Source organism: Poecilia formosa, unplaced genomic scaffold (assembly GCF_000485575.1).
Source record: "Poecilia formosa unplaced genomic scaffold, Poecilia_formosa-5.1.2 Scaffold114, whole genome shotgun sequence".
Lineage (NCBI taxonomy): Eukaryota > Metazoa > Chordata > Actinopteri > Cyprinodontiformes > Poeciliidae > Poecilia > Poecilia formosa.
Genome location: NW_006800053.1, coordinates 1,558,627 through 1,573,965, shown reverse-complemented (window position 1 = coordinate 1,573,965; position 15,339 = coordinate 1,558,627). Strand labels below are relative to the sequence as shown.

The window sequence follows — 15,339 nt, the reverse complement described above, 5'->3', positions numbered from 1 at the left end:
AAAGATAGAAACAATCAAAGTCAACGTACTGATTTATTGGTACATAATGAATTTCAAATATTCTTTACAACACAGTTCACAGAATCATTATGCTCAGTTTAAAAAAAAAGAAATAAGGCAATAAAACAAAGACACTTTGACACAAAAATAAGATACACCAGTTAAACTGTCAACCCACTGTATTATGTAATAATCACAGTATATTTAATGAGTAGAAGGCAAAAAGAGAACATGTAAATCAGTCCACACAGTAAAGTCATAGTTCCACCAGACTTTAGAGTTTTTCCCTCCCGTTGTTTAAAAGTTGAACGACATTTTATCAGAGATGCACCAAAACCTGGTGACCAGAACTGACAAGACGTGTCCAGCTAGGCATTACGACCAAACTTAAAATCCAACCTTTTTTCCAATCAATTAGCCGACCACGCCAAAAGGTCAAGCTATCGACTCTCTTCAGTGTAGCAGCTGTTATTGAAAGAAGATTGGGAGTTACTCTTTTGAAGAGCCTAGCGCGGACATTTAGAAATGTTAGTTGTCTTCAGAAAATCTTACAGCAAGTATCATCCACAAGAAATACACACTGAGATTGATCCTGTTAGTAATACTAACAGCACTAACTACTGGTGAAGGACATGAAAACGGCTTAAAACGTCGTCTTTTTTAAACAACTGTTTAACTGCGGAGCTGAGTGACACCACTGCTCTCTCCGTCTCTTGCACACATAGACCCGATGCGATGTTGGTTCTGGTTCTAACAGAACTGCGTAATGAGTGACTTCTTGAGATTCCTGTACTAGTTACAGGAAATGTATGAATAATTTAATAATTTGACATCTGGCATTTAATTAAAGTTTGTTTTTTTTTTCTCCCTCATTCAAACACTACGTTGGAAACAGTTGATATTTATACTGAATGCAGATTCCTTGCCGGACAAAATAATATCTTTCATGGCAAACTTTGACATACATTTTGAAGTGTGCTCAAAAAAAAGTGAGTTATCACATATGCAGAAGAATTCGGCTGTATTCAGAGTTTTTTTTTTTAACTTTAGAATAAACATTTTATACGGACAGATATATTTTTAATTTATTCAGACCTTGTAATAAATATAGTACTGGATAGTAATAGATATTATAAAGGTAGGCCAGAGCTTTGAAAAAATCTGATGCGTTTATCTCTGATACTTATCAATACTTTTTTTTCTAGAATTTAAAGGTCAGAGTATTTTACCCATAATATCAGTGGTTTTATATCAAGTGAGCAACTTGACAAACCCCATTTAGAAAACTTCATAAGATACATTGTTGTTAAAGCTTTTGTTTTTGTCCTGGTTAAAATAAAAAGCTGATGTCCGCAGCAGTCCCTTCAATAAATACTGACAGCCAATCCCAGTGCGACGTTTGGATCTGTGGCCTCATAGCCGAATACAGATAATTTGAGGCTCTGCATATTTAAAAAGGAGCTGCATGTCGGCTCTGTGTGCAGTTAACCTTCTACCTAGCATCCAGGTTCTGCTTCTGTAGACTAAGCGATGTAAAACTGGCCAGTAAATCAGTCACTTCGTCCACCTGAGAGAGAAAACAGAAAAGTAAAGCTGTTTAAAAGTTTCATTGTGAACAGAGTTAAATGAAAAACACCTGACGACCGTCTCGTTCACCTGCTCTCTGGTGCGTGTGTGCTGCAGCTGTGTTGAAATGTGCTCCAGTCTTTCCTTCGCCTCACTTTGGCCCATTAGGTTCAGGTACTCTCTGAGCATCTGGATAATCTGCAGGGGGGGAAAACGGCAGGTGAAACCGCATCGGTCGCTATCGACGACGCATTGGGAGCGACGCGAGCGAGCCGAGGCCCTGGACTGATTTCGTACCTGGGTGACTTCCCCTCGGAGTGTCTCCAAGCTGCGCGATTCTCCTTCCTGCAGAATGTTGAGCTTGGAGCGGGCCAGGTGCAGCGGGGTCCGGCCTGCGCGGTCGAGGGCGTCCACGCGAGCTCCTGAAGAGAAACGAAAAAGAAAGAAAAACCTTCTAATTTCAGGCATAAAAAGAAGTTTATCAACTTATTTTGAAAATCCACCTAAATTCTGACAAACATTTTACAGTCTTTATATTACCTAAAATATCATTTTAGCTGGATGAAATTACATGTTTGAAGAAAAACACTTAAAAAGTTTAGAACAAGCTTTAGCAAAACTTAACATATGTGTTTTGATTGTGGTAACTGTGGTAACTGCAGTTGTTACAAAAATGCAATATATTATGAAATAAAGTAAAGTAAAATAAATTTCACTTGATAACTTAACACCTTGAAATTGGGTCTCTATCTCTTTAAGGATCTCCTGCTCCTTCTGAAACTCCGCCTTCAGGAAATTATCACAATATGGCTCCTCTATTAACCTTCTAACATCGTTTAACTAGCTGGTATAATGAGCTCAGCAGATGTGCTGTTCTACCAGGTGTTGGCTAATTCCTGCAGACTAGTCTGAAGGAGCTGAGCAGAGGAGGGCTGCTCTGTGAGGCAGAAGATGGAAACTGGAGGAGGAGCTTTGTTCTGGAAGGCGGGGCTAGATCCATCAAGACATTAAAGGATTTCTTAAACATTCATGAAAAAAAGAAAAAAGTCAAGGCCACATTCCAGGTATGGTTTTGATGAGGGAATAACTTGATGTAAAGCTAAAAAAAGTTTATTTTACACAACACTGGCCCTCTAAATATAGTTTTCCAAGTTTGTGAAAATGATTATTGATTATCGCCTTCTCTTGTTTGTTCATTTTTACTGTTTTAGTTTTTGGCGGTTTAATAGTTTTCATTTTAGCTAGCAGTTCAGTTGAATGCTACTAGCCTACTGAGTTTATTTATTAATGCACTTTAACTGGAAGGTTGAATCATTTTTGAAAATAAGCTCTTATATTTTGCACGTACAACTCGCTGTTTGAAAATCATCGGTGCTGAACTCGAATCCTTCATCTATTGTATTTAATACCTAAGCCTCATCAGGCAGGTATTCATTCTTTAGTAATACTCATCCAAGTTACTAACTTTGTTAATAATTACCTGTGGCGTTTATAAATAGTTATTCATAACCAAACGCATTGTTGCACAACAGTGAGCAGTGATAATAATAAAGTCAAAACTCAAACATGCAAGTTTTCTACAAAACGTCTCACCTGATCTCAGCAGGGTGGTGATTACAGGCACGTGGTTGGTACAGGCCGCTGCAGGGACACACCATGAAATGGGCAGAAGTTGAAAATAAAAATTTAAAAAAAAGTTACGAAATACATAAGGTTTACAAGAACATAACTGAAGCATTGCTTTGGGCTTTTAGGTGCAGGTTGACCTTTAAGAAAAGCAGCTTGGTAAAAACCACAGTCAGGCATTTTCAGCCACAATATCTCCAGTTTTCACAGGTCAGGAGGGCGGTGTTGGTCTTACCCAGGTGCAGAGGGGTATTTCCCAGGCTGTCTCTCTGGTTGGGGTCGGCACCATAACTCAACAACAGCTGCACTAAAGCAAGACGAGAATATCTGACATTAAACGTCATGTTCGCAAGGTGGACGGCGTGTTAGGATTAATGTAAATAGGAAATAAAGGAGAGAAAATTTCCACCAAAAAACTTGAGATTAATCTCAGAAGTATTTGAGGAAAAGAAGAAAATTTCTGAGCTTGAAAACTCACAAATTTTTGACTTTTGAAACTCGGTATTTCACACTTTTTTTTTTGTTAATTTCTAAGTTTGATCTCAGCTTTTTTTTGTTTTTCATAGCAAGTTTTTGACTTTGCAAACTCAAAAACTTCCAGGTTTTTTATATTAAATTTTTGAGATTAACCTCTAAATTTCTTTTTGTTTCGTGCAAGTTTCTGGCTTTGTAAACTCAGAAAAGCCCGTGTTTTTTTCTCTCGAAAATTTCTAAGATTTATTGGGTAAAAAAAAAGTTAGGGTTTTTTTTTTAGCAATTTTTTGACTTTTCAAAATCACGTATCTCCAAGTTTTTTCCTAGAAGATTTTTTTTAGATTAATCTCAATATGTCAGAGTTTTGGGTGTGCAGGGGTTAAGCACAGCCCATGTATGGAGGCCATAGTCCTCAACGTGGCCGTCGCAGGTTCGATTCCCGGCCTGGCGACCTTTGCCGCAGGTCTTTACCCATCTTTACCCAACTTTCCTATCAATTAACTATCAAATAAAGGCCACTAAAGCCAATAAAACCTTAAAATAAATTAAATTAAAAAAATGTCAGTGTTTTTTCTAGCAAATCTCCAACTTTTCAAACTCAAAAATGTCCAGTTAATGTTTTAGTAAATTCCTGAGATTAATATCAAAACTTTATGTGTTTTTGTCCTAGTAAATTCTTAACTTTTTTTTCTATCTACAACGGCCCTAACACGTCGTCATAGTTACCAGATGCCAGTAACGAACCGATGCTGTCGTTGCCATTGCAGGATGAGAAGTGAAGCGCCGTCCGGCCCTTGTCGTCTGCAGCACATGGGTCGATGTCATCCTGCAGGAGCTTTCGCACTTAAAAAAAAATAAAACACAGGAAAAAAAAAAAAAACATAATCTTTTTTTTATTCCGAACCTTTGAACTGTGTCACCTGGTCACTCATACCTGTGTCTATGTCATTGCTGTTGGCAGCTTCCCTCAGTCTTTTAGCAGCTGTGGAAAAACATGGACAGAATTATGATTTCACCAACAGCCTAAGTTACAAAATGTAGTGTTATTTATGTAGATATACATGTAAATTAATGCAATAATAACCACATTGAATTTTTTTATTATTATTATTTCCAAGCAACATTTTACTTTTTAAAAATGTATTCTGTACCGATAACATGCTAATTACTTTAATCTCCAATGTAATATTTCTCAGCTTTAACACCAATATCTAGTGTACATTTTTGATATGGTCAATGTGGCTCTCTACCCCAGGCGGCAACGTATAAAGGGGCCAATGATAAAAATGAATAAGACGTTTTCTGTCATTTTACACTGTGGCAAAGTTTTCTTTTACTGACTTGCAGGGAGCTGAAGTTAGTGTCTGATTCACAGCATTAAAGGGCTATTTCAATGTTTCTGAATGTATTTATCCATAAATCTTACATATACACTGGTTAAACTTAAACTAAGTAGTTCAACACTAAGCCCAGATTCTGTTACAATTTAAGATTAAGAAAACCTTTGTTCTAAATGGAGCGACACAAAACATTTGTACTTAAACCTCTAAGTTTAAGTAAAGGTTAACTTTTACTTAAGTACCAAAGTTAAGTACCAACTTTGATACTTAAATTATACATTGTGCCTTCTTATTGCCAGTATTATTTATTATTCTGTTACTTCTTTTTAAATATATTTTTGATGAACAAAATTTTGTATTTATTTATTTATTTTGTCCCTTTACACGAATATTGCAAAGTGACAGCTGAAGACATGATTAGATTTGTTCAGTGTCGTCTGGCATTTATTGCATGATTTATAGGTTTTTGCTATGTGGATGCTAAGAATTTTGAATTCAGGTCCGTTTCGGACTGGACGGTCCCTCTTACCGTAAATGTCTTTCCCAATGGGATCCAGGTTCCGCACGGCTCGCTGGTGTCTCCTGGCCCTGCTCCCCGCTATCTTCCCCAGCCTGCTCGATTCGGCGACCGTGTCGAACTCACCTCGCCCCGGCTCCCACAAAAGGTGCAGGTACCTGAGCTCTTTGTCGTCTCTAGATCCGACTCGACCCAACACCATTTTGCCTTCCCCTATCCCACTGATACCGAACCCCACAGATGCTGCTGCCGCTTCTGCGCCCAAGTCCTCCATCCTTTCTGCGGAGCTCCGCGGCTCCGCGCCCGCCGCTTCCCGGGTCTCACCTCCGGCTCCGTATCCAAGCATGCATTCCCCGTCGGAGATGGCTCGGTCATTTTCCGAAACAACGACAGAGCTCCATCCGTCCATGTTTTTTTTTTTCCCCGTTACATAGGTAGCTCAGTTTATAATAGTGTATCCTTACAAGTTCTACCAGCCAGCGCTCGGGAGGAAACACGGCTCTCAATAGAATTTGGAGGCAGCCATTAACGTACCGTCACTAATAAGTCTGGGAGACATTGCATGAATAGTCATGATCTCTCTTACCAGAGAAGTCCCGTCATATCTTAAGTTCAACTATTAAAACAAAACCTTTCAACCAAGATGTCAGCTATTTTACAATTTATATGTCGTTGTGTCAAAGTAGTTACAGAGACAGCTATTGGACAATGATTAGCTTCAAAGATCTAACAACCAATCAGAGTTCATGATATTTATACGCTACTCTCCACTAGCGTCAACCCACAAAAGCAGCCAATCAGAAGGTACCAGTGGGGGACCAATCAGCGTCCAATAGGAGCTGAAAATATGGTAGCGAGATAAAAGTCTGTACGTCAACGTCGCCGCCATATTGTGGGTGATGTTTTAGTTGAAACGTGCAAGAAAAAAATCAGTCTTACTATTCAGGGAAAAGGAAATAATAGGAAAGATTTTGTATTAGAAATTTAGCACAGTTTATTTAGGTTACACAAAGGTGGCACTGATAGTTGGTTCTGTCGGGTACCGTCACATGATGAAGGTGAAAAGGGCAATAAAAAGGCAAACAAATTTAGTTAAAAAGGTTTTAGAGCGGGCAATAGCAATTGCAATTCCTTTTGGGGAAAGGGGAGTTAAATTAAGAGTAAAGAAATACAATTATGGCAACAAAAAGGTATATTGAAGATAAGAAAGAAGGGAGTTTATATAAAATACAAAACTCAATGTTAGTCAAAAGTAGAAGGAAATAAATAATGATGAGATTAAGAGTAGGTCATATATTTTTAAATGACATTTTATGTCTAATTGGGAGAAAACTTCATGATTAATATGAAGGTTGTGGGAGAAAGGAAATGTAGAACATGATGAATTGTAAAACATGTGAGCCTGAAAGGGAGAGCTTGAGAAAAACAGTAAGAAGGACAGGAATGGAGTCTTAAATGAATACTGGGAACTGAAGGAACATAGTGGATATTTGGAGATTAATTACTATTATTATTTATTTGCATAATTTATCTGAAAAATAGAATTTAATGAAAAAATAGAATTTAATCAATGTAAAGTTGCTACACACTCATGTACAGCAGGTGGCGGTACGCACCTGAAAGTTGCTTGCCAACCGCCATAATAGAAAAGAAACACATGCATGTACATGTGTATGTACAGCTCTTAATATTATAAAACTAAAAAAAAAAACATGGTAACTGGCTTTTGTAAGGTGATTCTGCCTCTCACTGACTGGTTGTCAATACTGAAAAAGGCATTATATACCGTATTATGTTTGTTAAACTCAGGTAAAATATGAATAAAACAACATTTGTGAAACTCAATTGTATAAAAACTAATATTTTAACATTATAATTAATCTTTCAAGTAACAAGTAACATCTTCCAGTGACCAGCAATATCTTTGCAACCAGCAGGTTATAACATAAAAAAAACTTGCAAAAGCAAGGATTCAATGGAAAACCACTTTTGTTTTAGTCCAACATTGCCTAAAAATTAAGAAAAACAAAGTTTTGAGTTGAAAAAATTGCCCATGATGGCAGTAAAGATAAATTCTCTAGCATAAGGATAAAATATTTGATCTTCTTGAGAAAATGGCAAAAGTGCTATGGCATATTCCAGCAGTTGTAGATATGGAAAAGAAAAGGGAAAAGTTAATTTCCTCCAAAAAACTTGGACATTTTTAGTTTAATCTCAAATTTTCTAGAAGAAGTTGTAAATTTCAAACAGCTTTCTCGCAAGTTTTTAACTTCAAACACACATTTCCAAATATTTTTTCTAGAAAATTTCTGAGATTACTCCCATAATTTCAGAGTTTTTTTTGGCAGAAATTTACCCTTTGCTTGATTTTTTATATTCCATCTACAATGGCTATAATACGCCGATGTACAAAACATTATTTTGTGGGTAATACAATCAGAGGTCAAGCGTCCAGAGGACACGGACGCTCCAGCTGATGCCGGGTGGCTTGGAAAAGTGGGGTTTGCTCCCGTCGACGTTCCGGCGGTGACTTGCCCGGCTGGCACCTGGTGAGCGCTGCGGCTCGGCGCGCTGCGCCGCGCGACGCCCTACCGAGCCAAATATCCCTGCTGACAAAACAGCGGCGGCTTACGGTGCGTGAGAGCTGAGCGGAAACAGTTTTCTGGAACGCAGGAGGAGACACAAACAAAGGTGAGGAACTTATGAAGAGGATTAAAGAGAAACTGAGCTGAGGAGTTTGCCTTTGAAAGGTGTGGTTCAGAAATCTTAACTGAATGTTTACACAAGACCAGGAAGATGTGGCGGAGTTCAGGTATTAAACACTTCTTCAGGATGAAGGGTTGCTGCCGCGATCAGCTGAGGCTCCTTAGAGGAAAAAATCTTAACTGGTTGACATCCAAAACTGAGACAATCTTCTATTATAACTATCGCAAAACTTCTAGAACATTTCGGTGTTCTCTAGAAAGGTTCTGAAATTAATCTCAAATTTTCAGAGTTCTTTGGTAGAAATGTACTCCTCTTTCTGCCCCCATCAGCCCTGCTACGCTGTCATAGTCTTAAGTTCAGATTTTTTTGTGAATCCTCTCTTACATTAAATTGTATTAAACTGAATGCACACAAGCACATAAAGAAACAATACATGCTCTGCTTTTTCATCATTTGAGCCTTGAAATATGTGCATTTTTTATAGTTACTGCTTTTCTTGTCTTCCAGATTCCTACTTAGAAATTTTTAAGAACTCAGAATTTTGAGGACATTTTTGTTCTAAGTTAATAGAAAAGATCTTGGTTTCCACTCGAGTGATTCTACCACAAGTTGTGATCTTAATATTTTATAGGGGAGAGGAGTTCTGGGTAAAACATTTTTACTGACATGTTTTTTTTTATCTTAAATGTAAAATTTCTATAATTTTTTTATTTTTGCAAATATCTGGCTTAATTACTCCTGAGTGTCTTGTTCTTTCAGTAAATGGCCTTTTTTTGAGTGCACTGAATTAATCGGTTATTAAATTAGTTGACGATTAATTCAATAATTGATTAATCATTTTAGCCCGAGGAGGACGAAAACCAAAATAGTTTAAATATCGCTCAGCCGTTTGTAAAAGATTTCCTTAATTTTTGGTGCTTGGTGATCAGCCAAAGCTTAGACGTGGAACCTGACTCGTCTAGCGATCTTATCTTCTGACATGTCTGCACATGTGCGATACACAATAGTCACCTCACTGCTGCTAACTTAGCAACTTTGTCGCTACATCCAGCAACTTTTTACACCAAAAAAAAATCTGTGTAGACTTTTTAAAGATCGGCGATCGGCCGGAAAACTACAATCGGTGTGCCCTAATATTTTCATTCAACTAAATAGTGGGAAACCCTCCCGACCCACTAAGGGACAAGGGTGTAAAGAAAATGGATGGATGGATAAATAGTAGGAATGTTGATTTTGATCACACCAGGAAAAGTTAGGAGTAAATCATACGCTCTGTGTAAAGAACAGACCTACCTGTGCTGAAGGCCCTCAGGTCAGAGTGGACGCAGTGCTCCAGGAAGCGCCGCAGTGGCTGGATGTGAGACAGCGGAGTGTCCCACTCTGTGAGGAAGTCCTCAACCATGTGATGAATCGCCTTCGGCCTCGGCAAAGGCCAGCCGTGGGGACGCGTCTTCATGTCCTGCGCTGTAATAGAGACAAAAATAAGTAAAAATAAACCCAAATTAAAACTGCAATGCCTCATCACGACGGCAGGATCCATACCCGTAGGGAGCGAGTCGTAGTAGTATAAAACTGGGTGGAGGAAGTTGGATTTCCAAGCCTGGGTCCAGTCGGTTTCTGACCTGCCGAGCCCCAGGTTGTCTATCTTCCTCTTCCCGTACTGCATGACCAGAACTATCAGTCCCTGACTGGACACGTCATGGCCAGAGAGAGAGGAGAACCGGGGCAAGGCCTGGAGCAGAAACTCTTCCACGTACTCACAGTGGGAGCTAAAAGGCGAGGAAACAAGGCAACATGCAAACAGTGCAGAAAGGAGCCACGGAAAAGACACGCGATACGTTTTAGTCTGACAAATAAAGAGTATGAACATTTAGGAAGCATTACTGTAACTAATGATTATTTTAGCTATTAATTATCGTCACCTTTATAACAGTGGCCCGAGTCATTTTTTTTAACTAAAAGATGATTTAGGCAAAAGAAAAAAAAAACATTTAGGCCATTATGTTAGGAAGGTGACATTATTCTGTAAATTTTTCTGAAGATTAATCGATTAATCAGATAAAAAATTGCCACATTTGGCTGATTTTTCATTGAACCTTTTTTAATGTTAGAAATACATTAAAATGTGTAAATAAATAACTCAATTCCTTTTTTAAATAAGCAAATAAACATTTTGCTGCCTAAAATGCAATAGCAGTTTTCCATAAGTGAACATGTGACAAGCAGAAAGTTTGGAGCTGATTAATTTTTGGATTAACTGATTAATAATTAGGTAGCAAAAGATCCTTAGTAGGAGAATTTTATTTTACTTTATTTATTTTTATTTTTTACAGATTTTCAAACCTGGTGGAACTAAAACTGCCACTTGAGGAATTCTGGGTGAAACATATTTACAGACAATTATGTTTTTTTTTAATCTTAAATGCAAAATATATAAATTCATTGTACAGTTTTGGCTTAATTACTTTCCTGAGTTTGGTTCTGCTTTCAGCAAATGGCCTTTTTTAGACTCTGTATACTCCAGTTAGCGATAGATCGGTTACTAAATTAGTTAGCGATTATTTCTGTAGTCGACTAATCAGGATTAATCAGATTAATCGTTTCAAACCCCAGTAGCACAAATAGCAAGACACAAGCAAAAGTATCTATAAACTCATAAACTGTACAATTCACTGGTCTATTCTGGCCAATTCTGACATCTTCTTCCATGTTTGCAGGTTAACCGCTCCATGGTTAACCTGCAAAATGGCCGCCGAGTAAACAACGATCAGGGAATCATCTCCTCACCCTCGGAGAAGAATAACATCCCCGAGTGTCTCGAACATCTGGTACGGTCCGGAGGCCTCCCCGACCCGCTTCAGGATCCAGGACATCAGCTGCGTCGTCATAAGTCTGGTCGACGGCCACTTGTTGCCATGGTGACGGTATTCCAGCACACGGTGAACGGCTCGGGCTGAGACAGAGAGGTCAAGAGCCTTCTTTGAACATTTAAATGTTGTGAAGGGACAGAAGTGTTGCAGCTGGGCGCTACCAATCACAACCGCTCGCATCGACAAAATGGAATAAAAGTTCCGAACTGGGCTTTTATTGTATCGTTTATCATTTATTCCAAGAAATTTCTTATAACAACAGTACCACAAATGGTTGTGATAAAATGTTTCTGAACTTTTTTCTGACCTGTGTAACGGAATCCATGGACGAAGCCCCCAGCGGAGGATCGGTAGTCTCTGGAGTGAGAGGCAGTTCCCAACAGGAACAAACCGGGGGTGTTCTTCCCCTCGTACCACGCCGTCACGCCCGGCAGTCTCCCTTTCGCATTTTCGCTGGGCGGCAGCCGTGCAGAGCTGAGGGGATTGACGAGAAGAAAAAGAAGAAAAAAAGATGGTGTTTAGGAATAAATCGACGGGTACTCCAAGAAGCTCGGTTCTCCGGATCCATACCTGTCGAAAATGCTGAAGTTGAACCTGAAGCCGAGGCAGCGGATCACCCGGTCGTAGGGTTTGCGCAGGGAAAAGTTGTCAATGTAGTCCGGAAGCTCGACCCAAGGTTCGTCGGATCCTTTCCCCTCATCACCGTTCTGCTTGAACTGCCTTAAGTTTAGATAGAGCTTGTCCCTCGACTCTGGATTCTTTAATGCTGACCGCTTCCTGCCCCTTTCCTCCTGTTTGGTGATGACCACGTCCTCCAAGCGAGCCTCTGCCAGACCGTCAAGGGATTTCAACTGGTATGTGTCTAATACCTCGTTATTTACAGCCCTGGAAAGATTAAACAAAGCAAAAGTATGTTTTTTCCCAGTCATGTAACAACCACAATAGTAAATAGTGCTTGTCGTCACTTTTATCGATGCCACCACAATACCACAAAGTATTGCAATAAAACTTTAGCGCCACATCGCCCCCGCCGTAAATCTGAGCAGATCTATCGGTGCAGCCCTCCTTTCCTGTGTTTACACCTTTCTTTACCTGAGATCTCCAACGTAATGTGTCTGCCAGGCCAGCCGGACGGTGCTGGAGCTGAGCATGTGCACCCGGCTCGCTCTCCCCAAGATGCTCTGGGCAGTTTCGAAGGCGGAGTTTCCTTTCCCCAGGATCAGCACGGCCTGGTCCTTGTAGTCGTCAGGGTTGGTGGAGATGGACTCATAGCCCTCGGCCAGGTGCGACCCGGCAAACTCTACCTCCTGAGGAACCCACAGGCCCGTGGCCACCAGGAGGATGCTGCAGCAGAAATGAACGGCTTTAAGATTTTCATGTGAGAAGAAAACTGAGTTCCAGTATCAACATTTTTTAGAAAATACATTCCCTACATCTTGGCTTTAGCGAGACAACATGCGAGAAAGTTCAATTTCTCTTTTTCTTATAAGTTACCTGCAGGAGTAATCCGCTGCATGTTGATCGGTGAGGACGTAGCTCCTTCCTGTGGCTGACCGCACCAACCTGATCCGTCCGACGTCCACACCATATTTCACCTTCAACCCCAACTCCCTCTCAAACGCCGACAGGTAGAGAGGGAAGGCGTCGGCCGGCGGGTAGAACTCCCCGCTCACCCTTTTGAACAGCAGGTCCGGCTTGTCGCTCAGCAGAGAGTTCCAGTCGTGCCGCAGGTTGAACTCTGCGTTGTGTCTTCCTGTGTGAATTTTGTTAATGCTAATCAGCTTCCTGTGCCTGGGATATCTTTAAACACAGAAAACAAGAGAGAGAAAGAGAATTTTTTAAAAAACAATGATTTGCTTTAGAATATGACATGTTCTCATGGATTGGTTCAAAGTAAGAGTTCTCGTAAGGTTTCCCACTTGTTGAAGAAGCTGCCCGGACCGGAGTTCCTCTCCAGGATGATGTAGTCCCGTTTTGCCTTGGAGAGGAAGAACCCCATCTGCAGGCCAGCAGGTCCGGCTCCGAGCACACAGTACTGGTAGTGGCTGGAGGCATTGTGGAGATGATCGTTGAAGGAGGTTAGGACAAGGCCAACCAGGGTAAAAAGGATGAAACGCAGAAGGTTTGCCTCCATAACCTGATAGGACAGAAAGAACAGTGGCATTGAGAAAACGTGTGATGCGGGTGGGTTATGATAAAGGATAAGGCTTGAATGCAATTCCATTTAACTGCAGTAAATACAAAAAACTAATTTGTGAACCCTAACCCTAACTAAAAAGTTAGCTATGCTGCTAACCTTAAAGCACTAATCATAAACATTAGTTCTGCTATCACTAAAGTAATACACCAACACCGTATTAAGCGGAAGCTAATGCTAAGGCGCTAACTTCAATTCAAATTATATCTGGCCTTGAAAGACTACAACCCTTCAGCGTCAATTTTAACTTTGATATTATAATTTACATATTCTACTCTGCCCTTTTATATTTTATATATTTTTCACTACTGTCAGGTGTTTATTTTGTTCCTGTATGCTTCTTGTTTTAAGACAATGAGAAAAGAAAAGAGAGCAAACATAAGAGGAAACGGAAATGCTGAGTAAATGCTCTTCACTTCAAAATAAGAGCATGAATATAAACATGTAGCTACTTGAAGAAATCAGTCGATAAAACTTCAAAACACACGTTTGACTTGATTCAATTGAGAGTTAACAAAAACAGCCAGGTAAATAAAAGAAAAATGTGTCCATAAACATTAATTCAGGAGAAGCTAAATGTTTTCAAAATTAGCAAAAATGCTAACCAGAAAATGAACAGAAATGCTAAATCCGGTCGGATTAATAGCACCTTTTAAAAATATCAACCTTTAAACCAGTGGTTCCCAAACTTTTTCTTCTGCGCTCATGTTGCGTTTACAGGCGGCTCGGAAAAACAGGTTACAACATGTTAACAACGGATTAAACAGTTTTAACTGCTGATAAAAGTGACAGAGGACACAAATATGGGAAGTGTGGAAGCCTCTACTGTATCAAATTGACAGAGGGATAACAGAGAGTTGGCCATTCTAAGGTAAACACCCAGCGCATACAGTGTTCATGTTTTGTTTTGTTTTTTCATCCAGACGGCTTCGCACGTCCCCCCTGCAATGACACTGCGCCCCCCCTAGTGGGCGCGCCCCACAGTTTGGGAGCCTCTGCTTTTTTATTAAGCTCACATTTTTTAAAACGTGTTTTATTAGTATGATGTAATATTCCAATCTTAAATCACATGTTTTCATACATTTGATTAAATAATCAATAATAAACAGGAATAATACTATTCCTGTCTTTATTTTTCTTTGTTTGTTTGCTGACATTTGTTGTGCACAGATTTGAAATAGAGATTTCATCATCTTTACTAGCTGAATGCACAAAAAATAATGAAACTTGAAAACATGAGTGATGTGGATAATTCATCTATAAAGTATGCGATTAGGGAACTATGTAATTAAACTAAATTGAACTTTTTTAACTTTTCAATAATATTCTGATTTATTCAATATGACTGTATAGGCTGATACTTAACATGTTTTAAAATGTTAGACATATTTTGTGGGGTATTTTTTAGACACTGGCTAAACAGTCAGACAATAGAAAACCCCTTTCATACAAGTGGGGCTGGTTTTGTTTTGTTTTCTGTGATATTTTTAGTGCTCAATAAACGGCAGCTTTCTGTGGACAAGATCCCCCAGCTCCCCATGAACTCCTTGTTTCCCCCAACCCTGGTCCTCAAGGCACACTGACCTGCATCTTTCAGATGGTTCCCTGCTCCAACACACCGCATTCAGATGTTTTCAATTCAACAAAACCCTGTTAATCAGCCAACAGTTTAATGAATGTGTGCTGAAGCAGGGGAAAGCCTAAAACAAGCAGGGCAGTGTGCCTTGAGGACCAGGGTTGGGAAACACTCCCGTAGCCGATGCTATGTCCCTCAACTGGGGATGTGGAGGCTGCTGCAACGCCGCTGTTAGCGCGACATATCAATCAAAGATGGAGGATTAACGAAAAGAGCGTCACCTTCTACATGAGTCGGCGCCTCTCTCGCCACATCAGATATGTTGAAACGGCAGCATGTTTGCTATCATAAGGCCTTTTCAAGCGCGCAGAGAGTCCAGTCCTCGGTAAATTTCCACCAGCAGCCGTCTTCCACGCGGGGCCATGAAAACCGGAGAAAACCAATGAGAGCTGCCTGCTGAAGGGGGC

At 39.9% G+C, this 15,339-nt stretch overlaps 2 protein-coding genes across 4 annotated transcripts; both read right to left on the bottom strand.

Moving 5' to 3' along the window:
- Nucleotides 1–14: 14 nt before the first annotated feature.
- On the bottom strand, nucleotides 15–6,237 carry ankrd54 (ankyrin repeat domain 54). Of its 2 annotated transcripts, none has more exons than XM_007560324.2 (8): nucleotides 5,536–6,229; nucleotides 4,601–4,648; nucleotides 4,411–4,509; nucleotides 3,428–3,499; nucleotides 3,160–3,207; nucleotides 1,864–1,988; nucleotides 1,657–1,764; nucleotides 15–1,567 (listed from the first exon to the last, which is right to left on the bottom strand). In XM_007560324.2, exons 1-8 carry the CDS (start codon nucleotides 5,930–5,932, stop codon nucleotides 1,493–1,495), a joined length of 972 nt encoding a protein of 323 aa, XP_007560386.1. In that variant the 5' UTR covers nucleotides 5,933–6,229; the 3' UTR covers nucleotides 15–1,492. The 2 variants fall into 2 exon arrangements, 1 of the variants encoding a protein (XP_007560386.1); XR_001663101.1 differs by having other exon boundaries at nucleotides 1,475–1,567; nucleotides 3,428–3,494; nucleotides 5,536–6,237.
- Nucleotides 6,238–6,492: 255 nt separating this feature from the next.
- On the bottom strand, nucleotides 6,493–15,339 carry foxred2 (FAD-dependent oxidoreductase domain containing 2). Of its 2 annotated transcripts, none has more exons than XM_007560323.2 (10): nucleotides 15,154–15,339; nucleotides 13,019–13,236; nucleotides 12,594–12,899; nucleotides 12,192–12,443; nucleotides 11,670–11,984; nucleotides 11,407–11,573; nucleotides 11,017–11,182; nucleotides 9,772–9,998; nucleotides 9,523–9,693; nucleotides 6,493–8,185 (listed from the first exon to the last, which is right to left on the bottom strand). In XM_007560323.2, the coding sequence occupies exons 2-10, from the start codon at nucleotides 13,231–13,233 to the stop codon at nucleotides 8,112–8,114; spliced, it is 1,893 nt and encodes a 630-aa protein (XP_007560385.1). In that variant the 5' UTR covers nucleotides 13,234–13,236; nucleotides 15,154–15,339; the 3' UTR covers nucleotides 6,493–8,111. The 2 variants fall into 2 exon arrangements, with proteins under 2 accessions (XP_007560385.1, XP_016530951.1); XM_016675465.1 differs by lacking the exon at nucleotides 6,493–8,185 and adding an exon at nucleotides 8,192–8,388.

What these genes read in the sequence shown, in the direction of transcription:
- ankrd54 (XM_007560324.2), bottom strand. Translation starts at nt 5,932, where the DNA reads ATGGACGGATGGAGCTCTGTCGTTGTTTCGGAAAATGACCGAGCCATC. An exon ending in AAATACCCCTCTGCACCTGG is followed by an intron (nt 3,208 to 3,427) that starts GTAAGACCAACA and finishes GTGTCCCTGCAG; the next exon opens with CGGCCTGTACCAACCACGTG. An exon ending in CACCACCCTGCTGAGATCAG is followed by an intron (nt 1,989 to 3,159) that starts GTGAGACGTTTT and finishes GTTTCTCTTCAG; the next exon opens with GAGCTCGCGTGGACGCCCTC.
- foxred2 (XM_007560323.2), bottom strand. Translation starts at nt 13,233, where the DNA reads ATGGAGGCAAACCTTCTGCGTTTCATCCTTTTTACCCTGGTTGGCCTT. An exon ending in GCAGCGGATTACTCCTGCAG is followed by an intron (nt 12,444 to 12,593) that starts GTAACTTATAAG and finishes TTTCTGCTGCAG; the next exon opens with CATCCTCCTGGTGGCCACGG. An exon ending in GATGTTATTCTTCTCCGAGG is followed by an intron (nt 9,999 to 11,016) that starts GTGAGGAGATGA and finishes CTCGCCTTTTAG; the next exon opens with CTCCCACTGTGAGTACGTGG.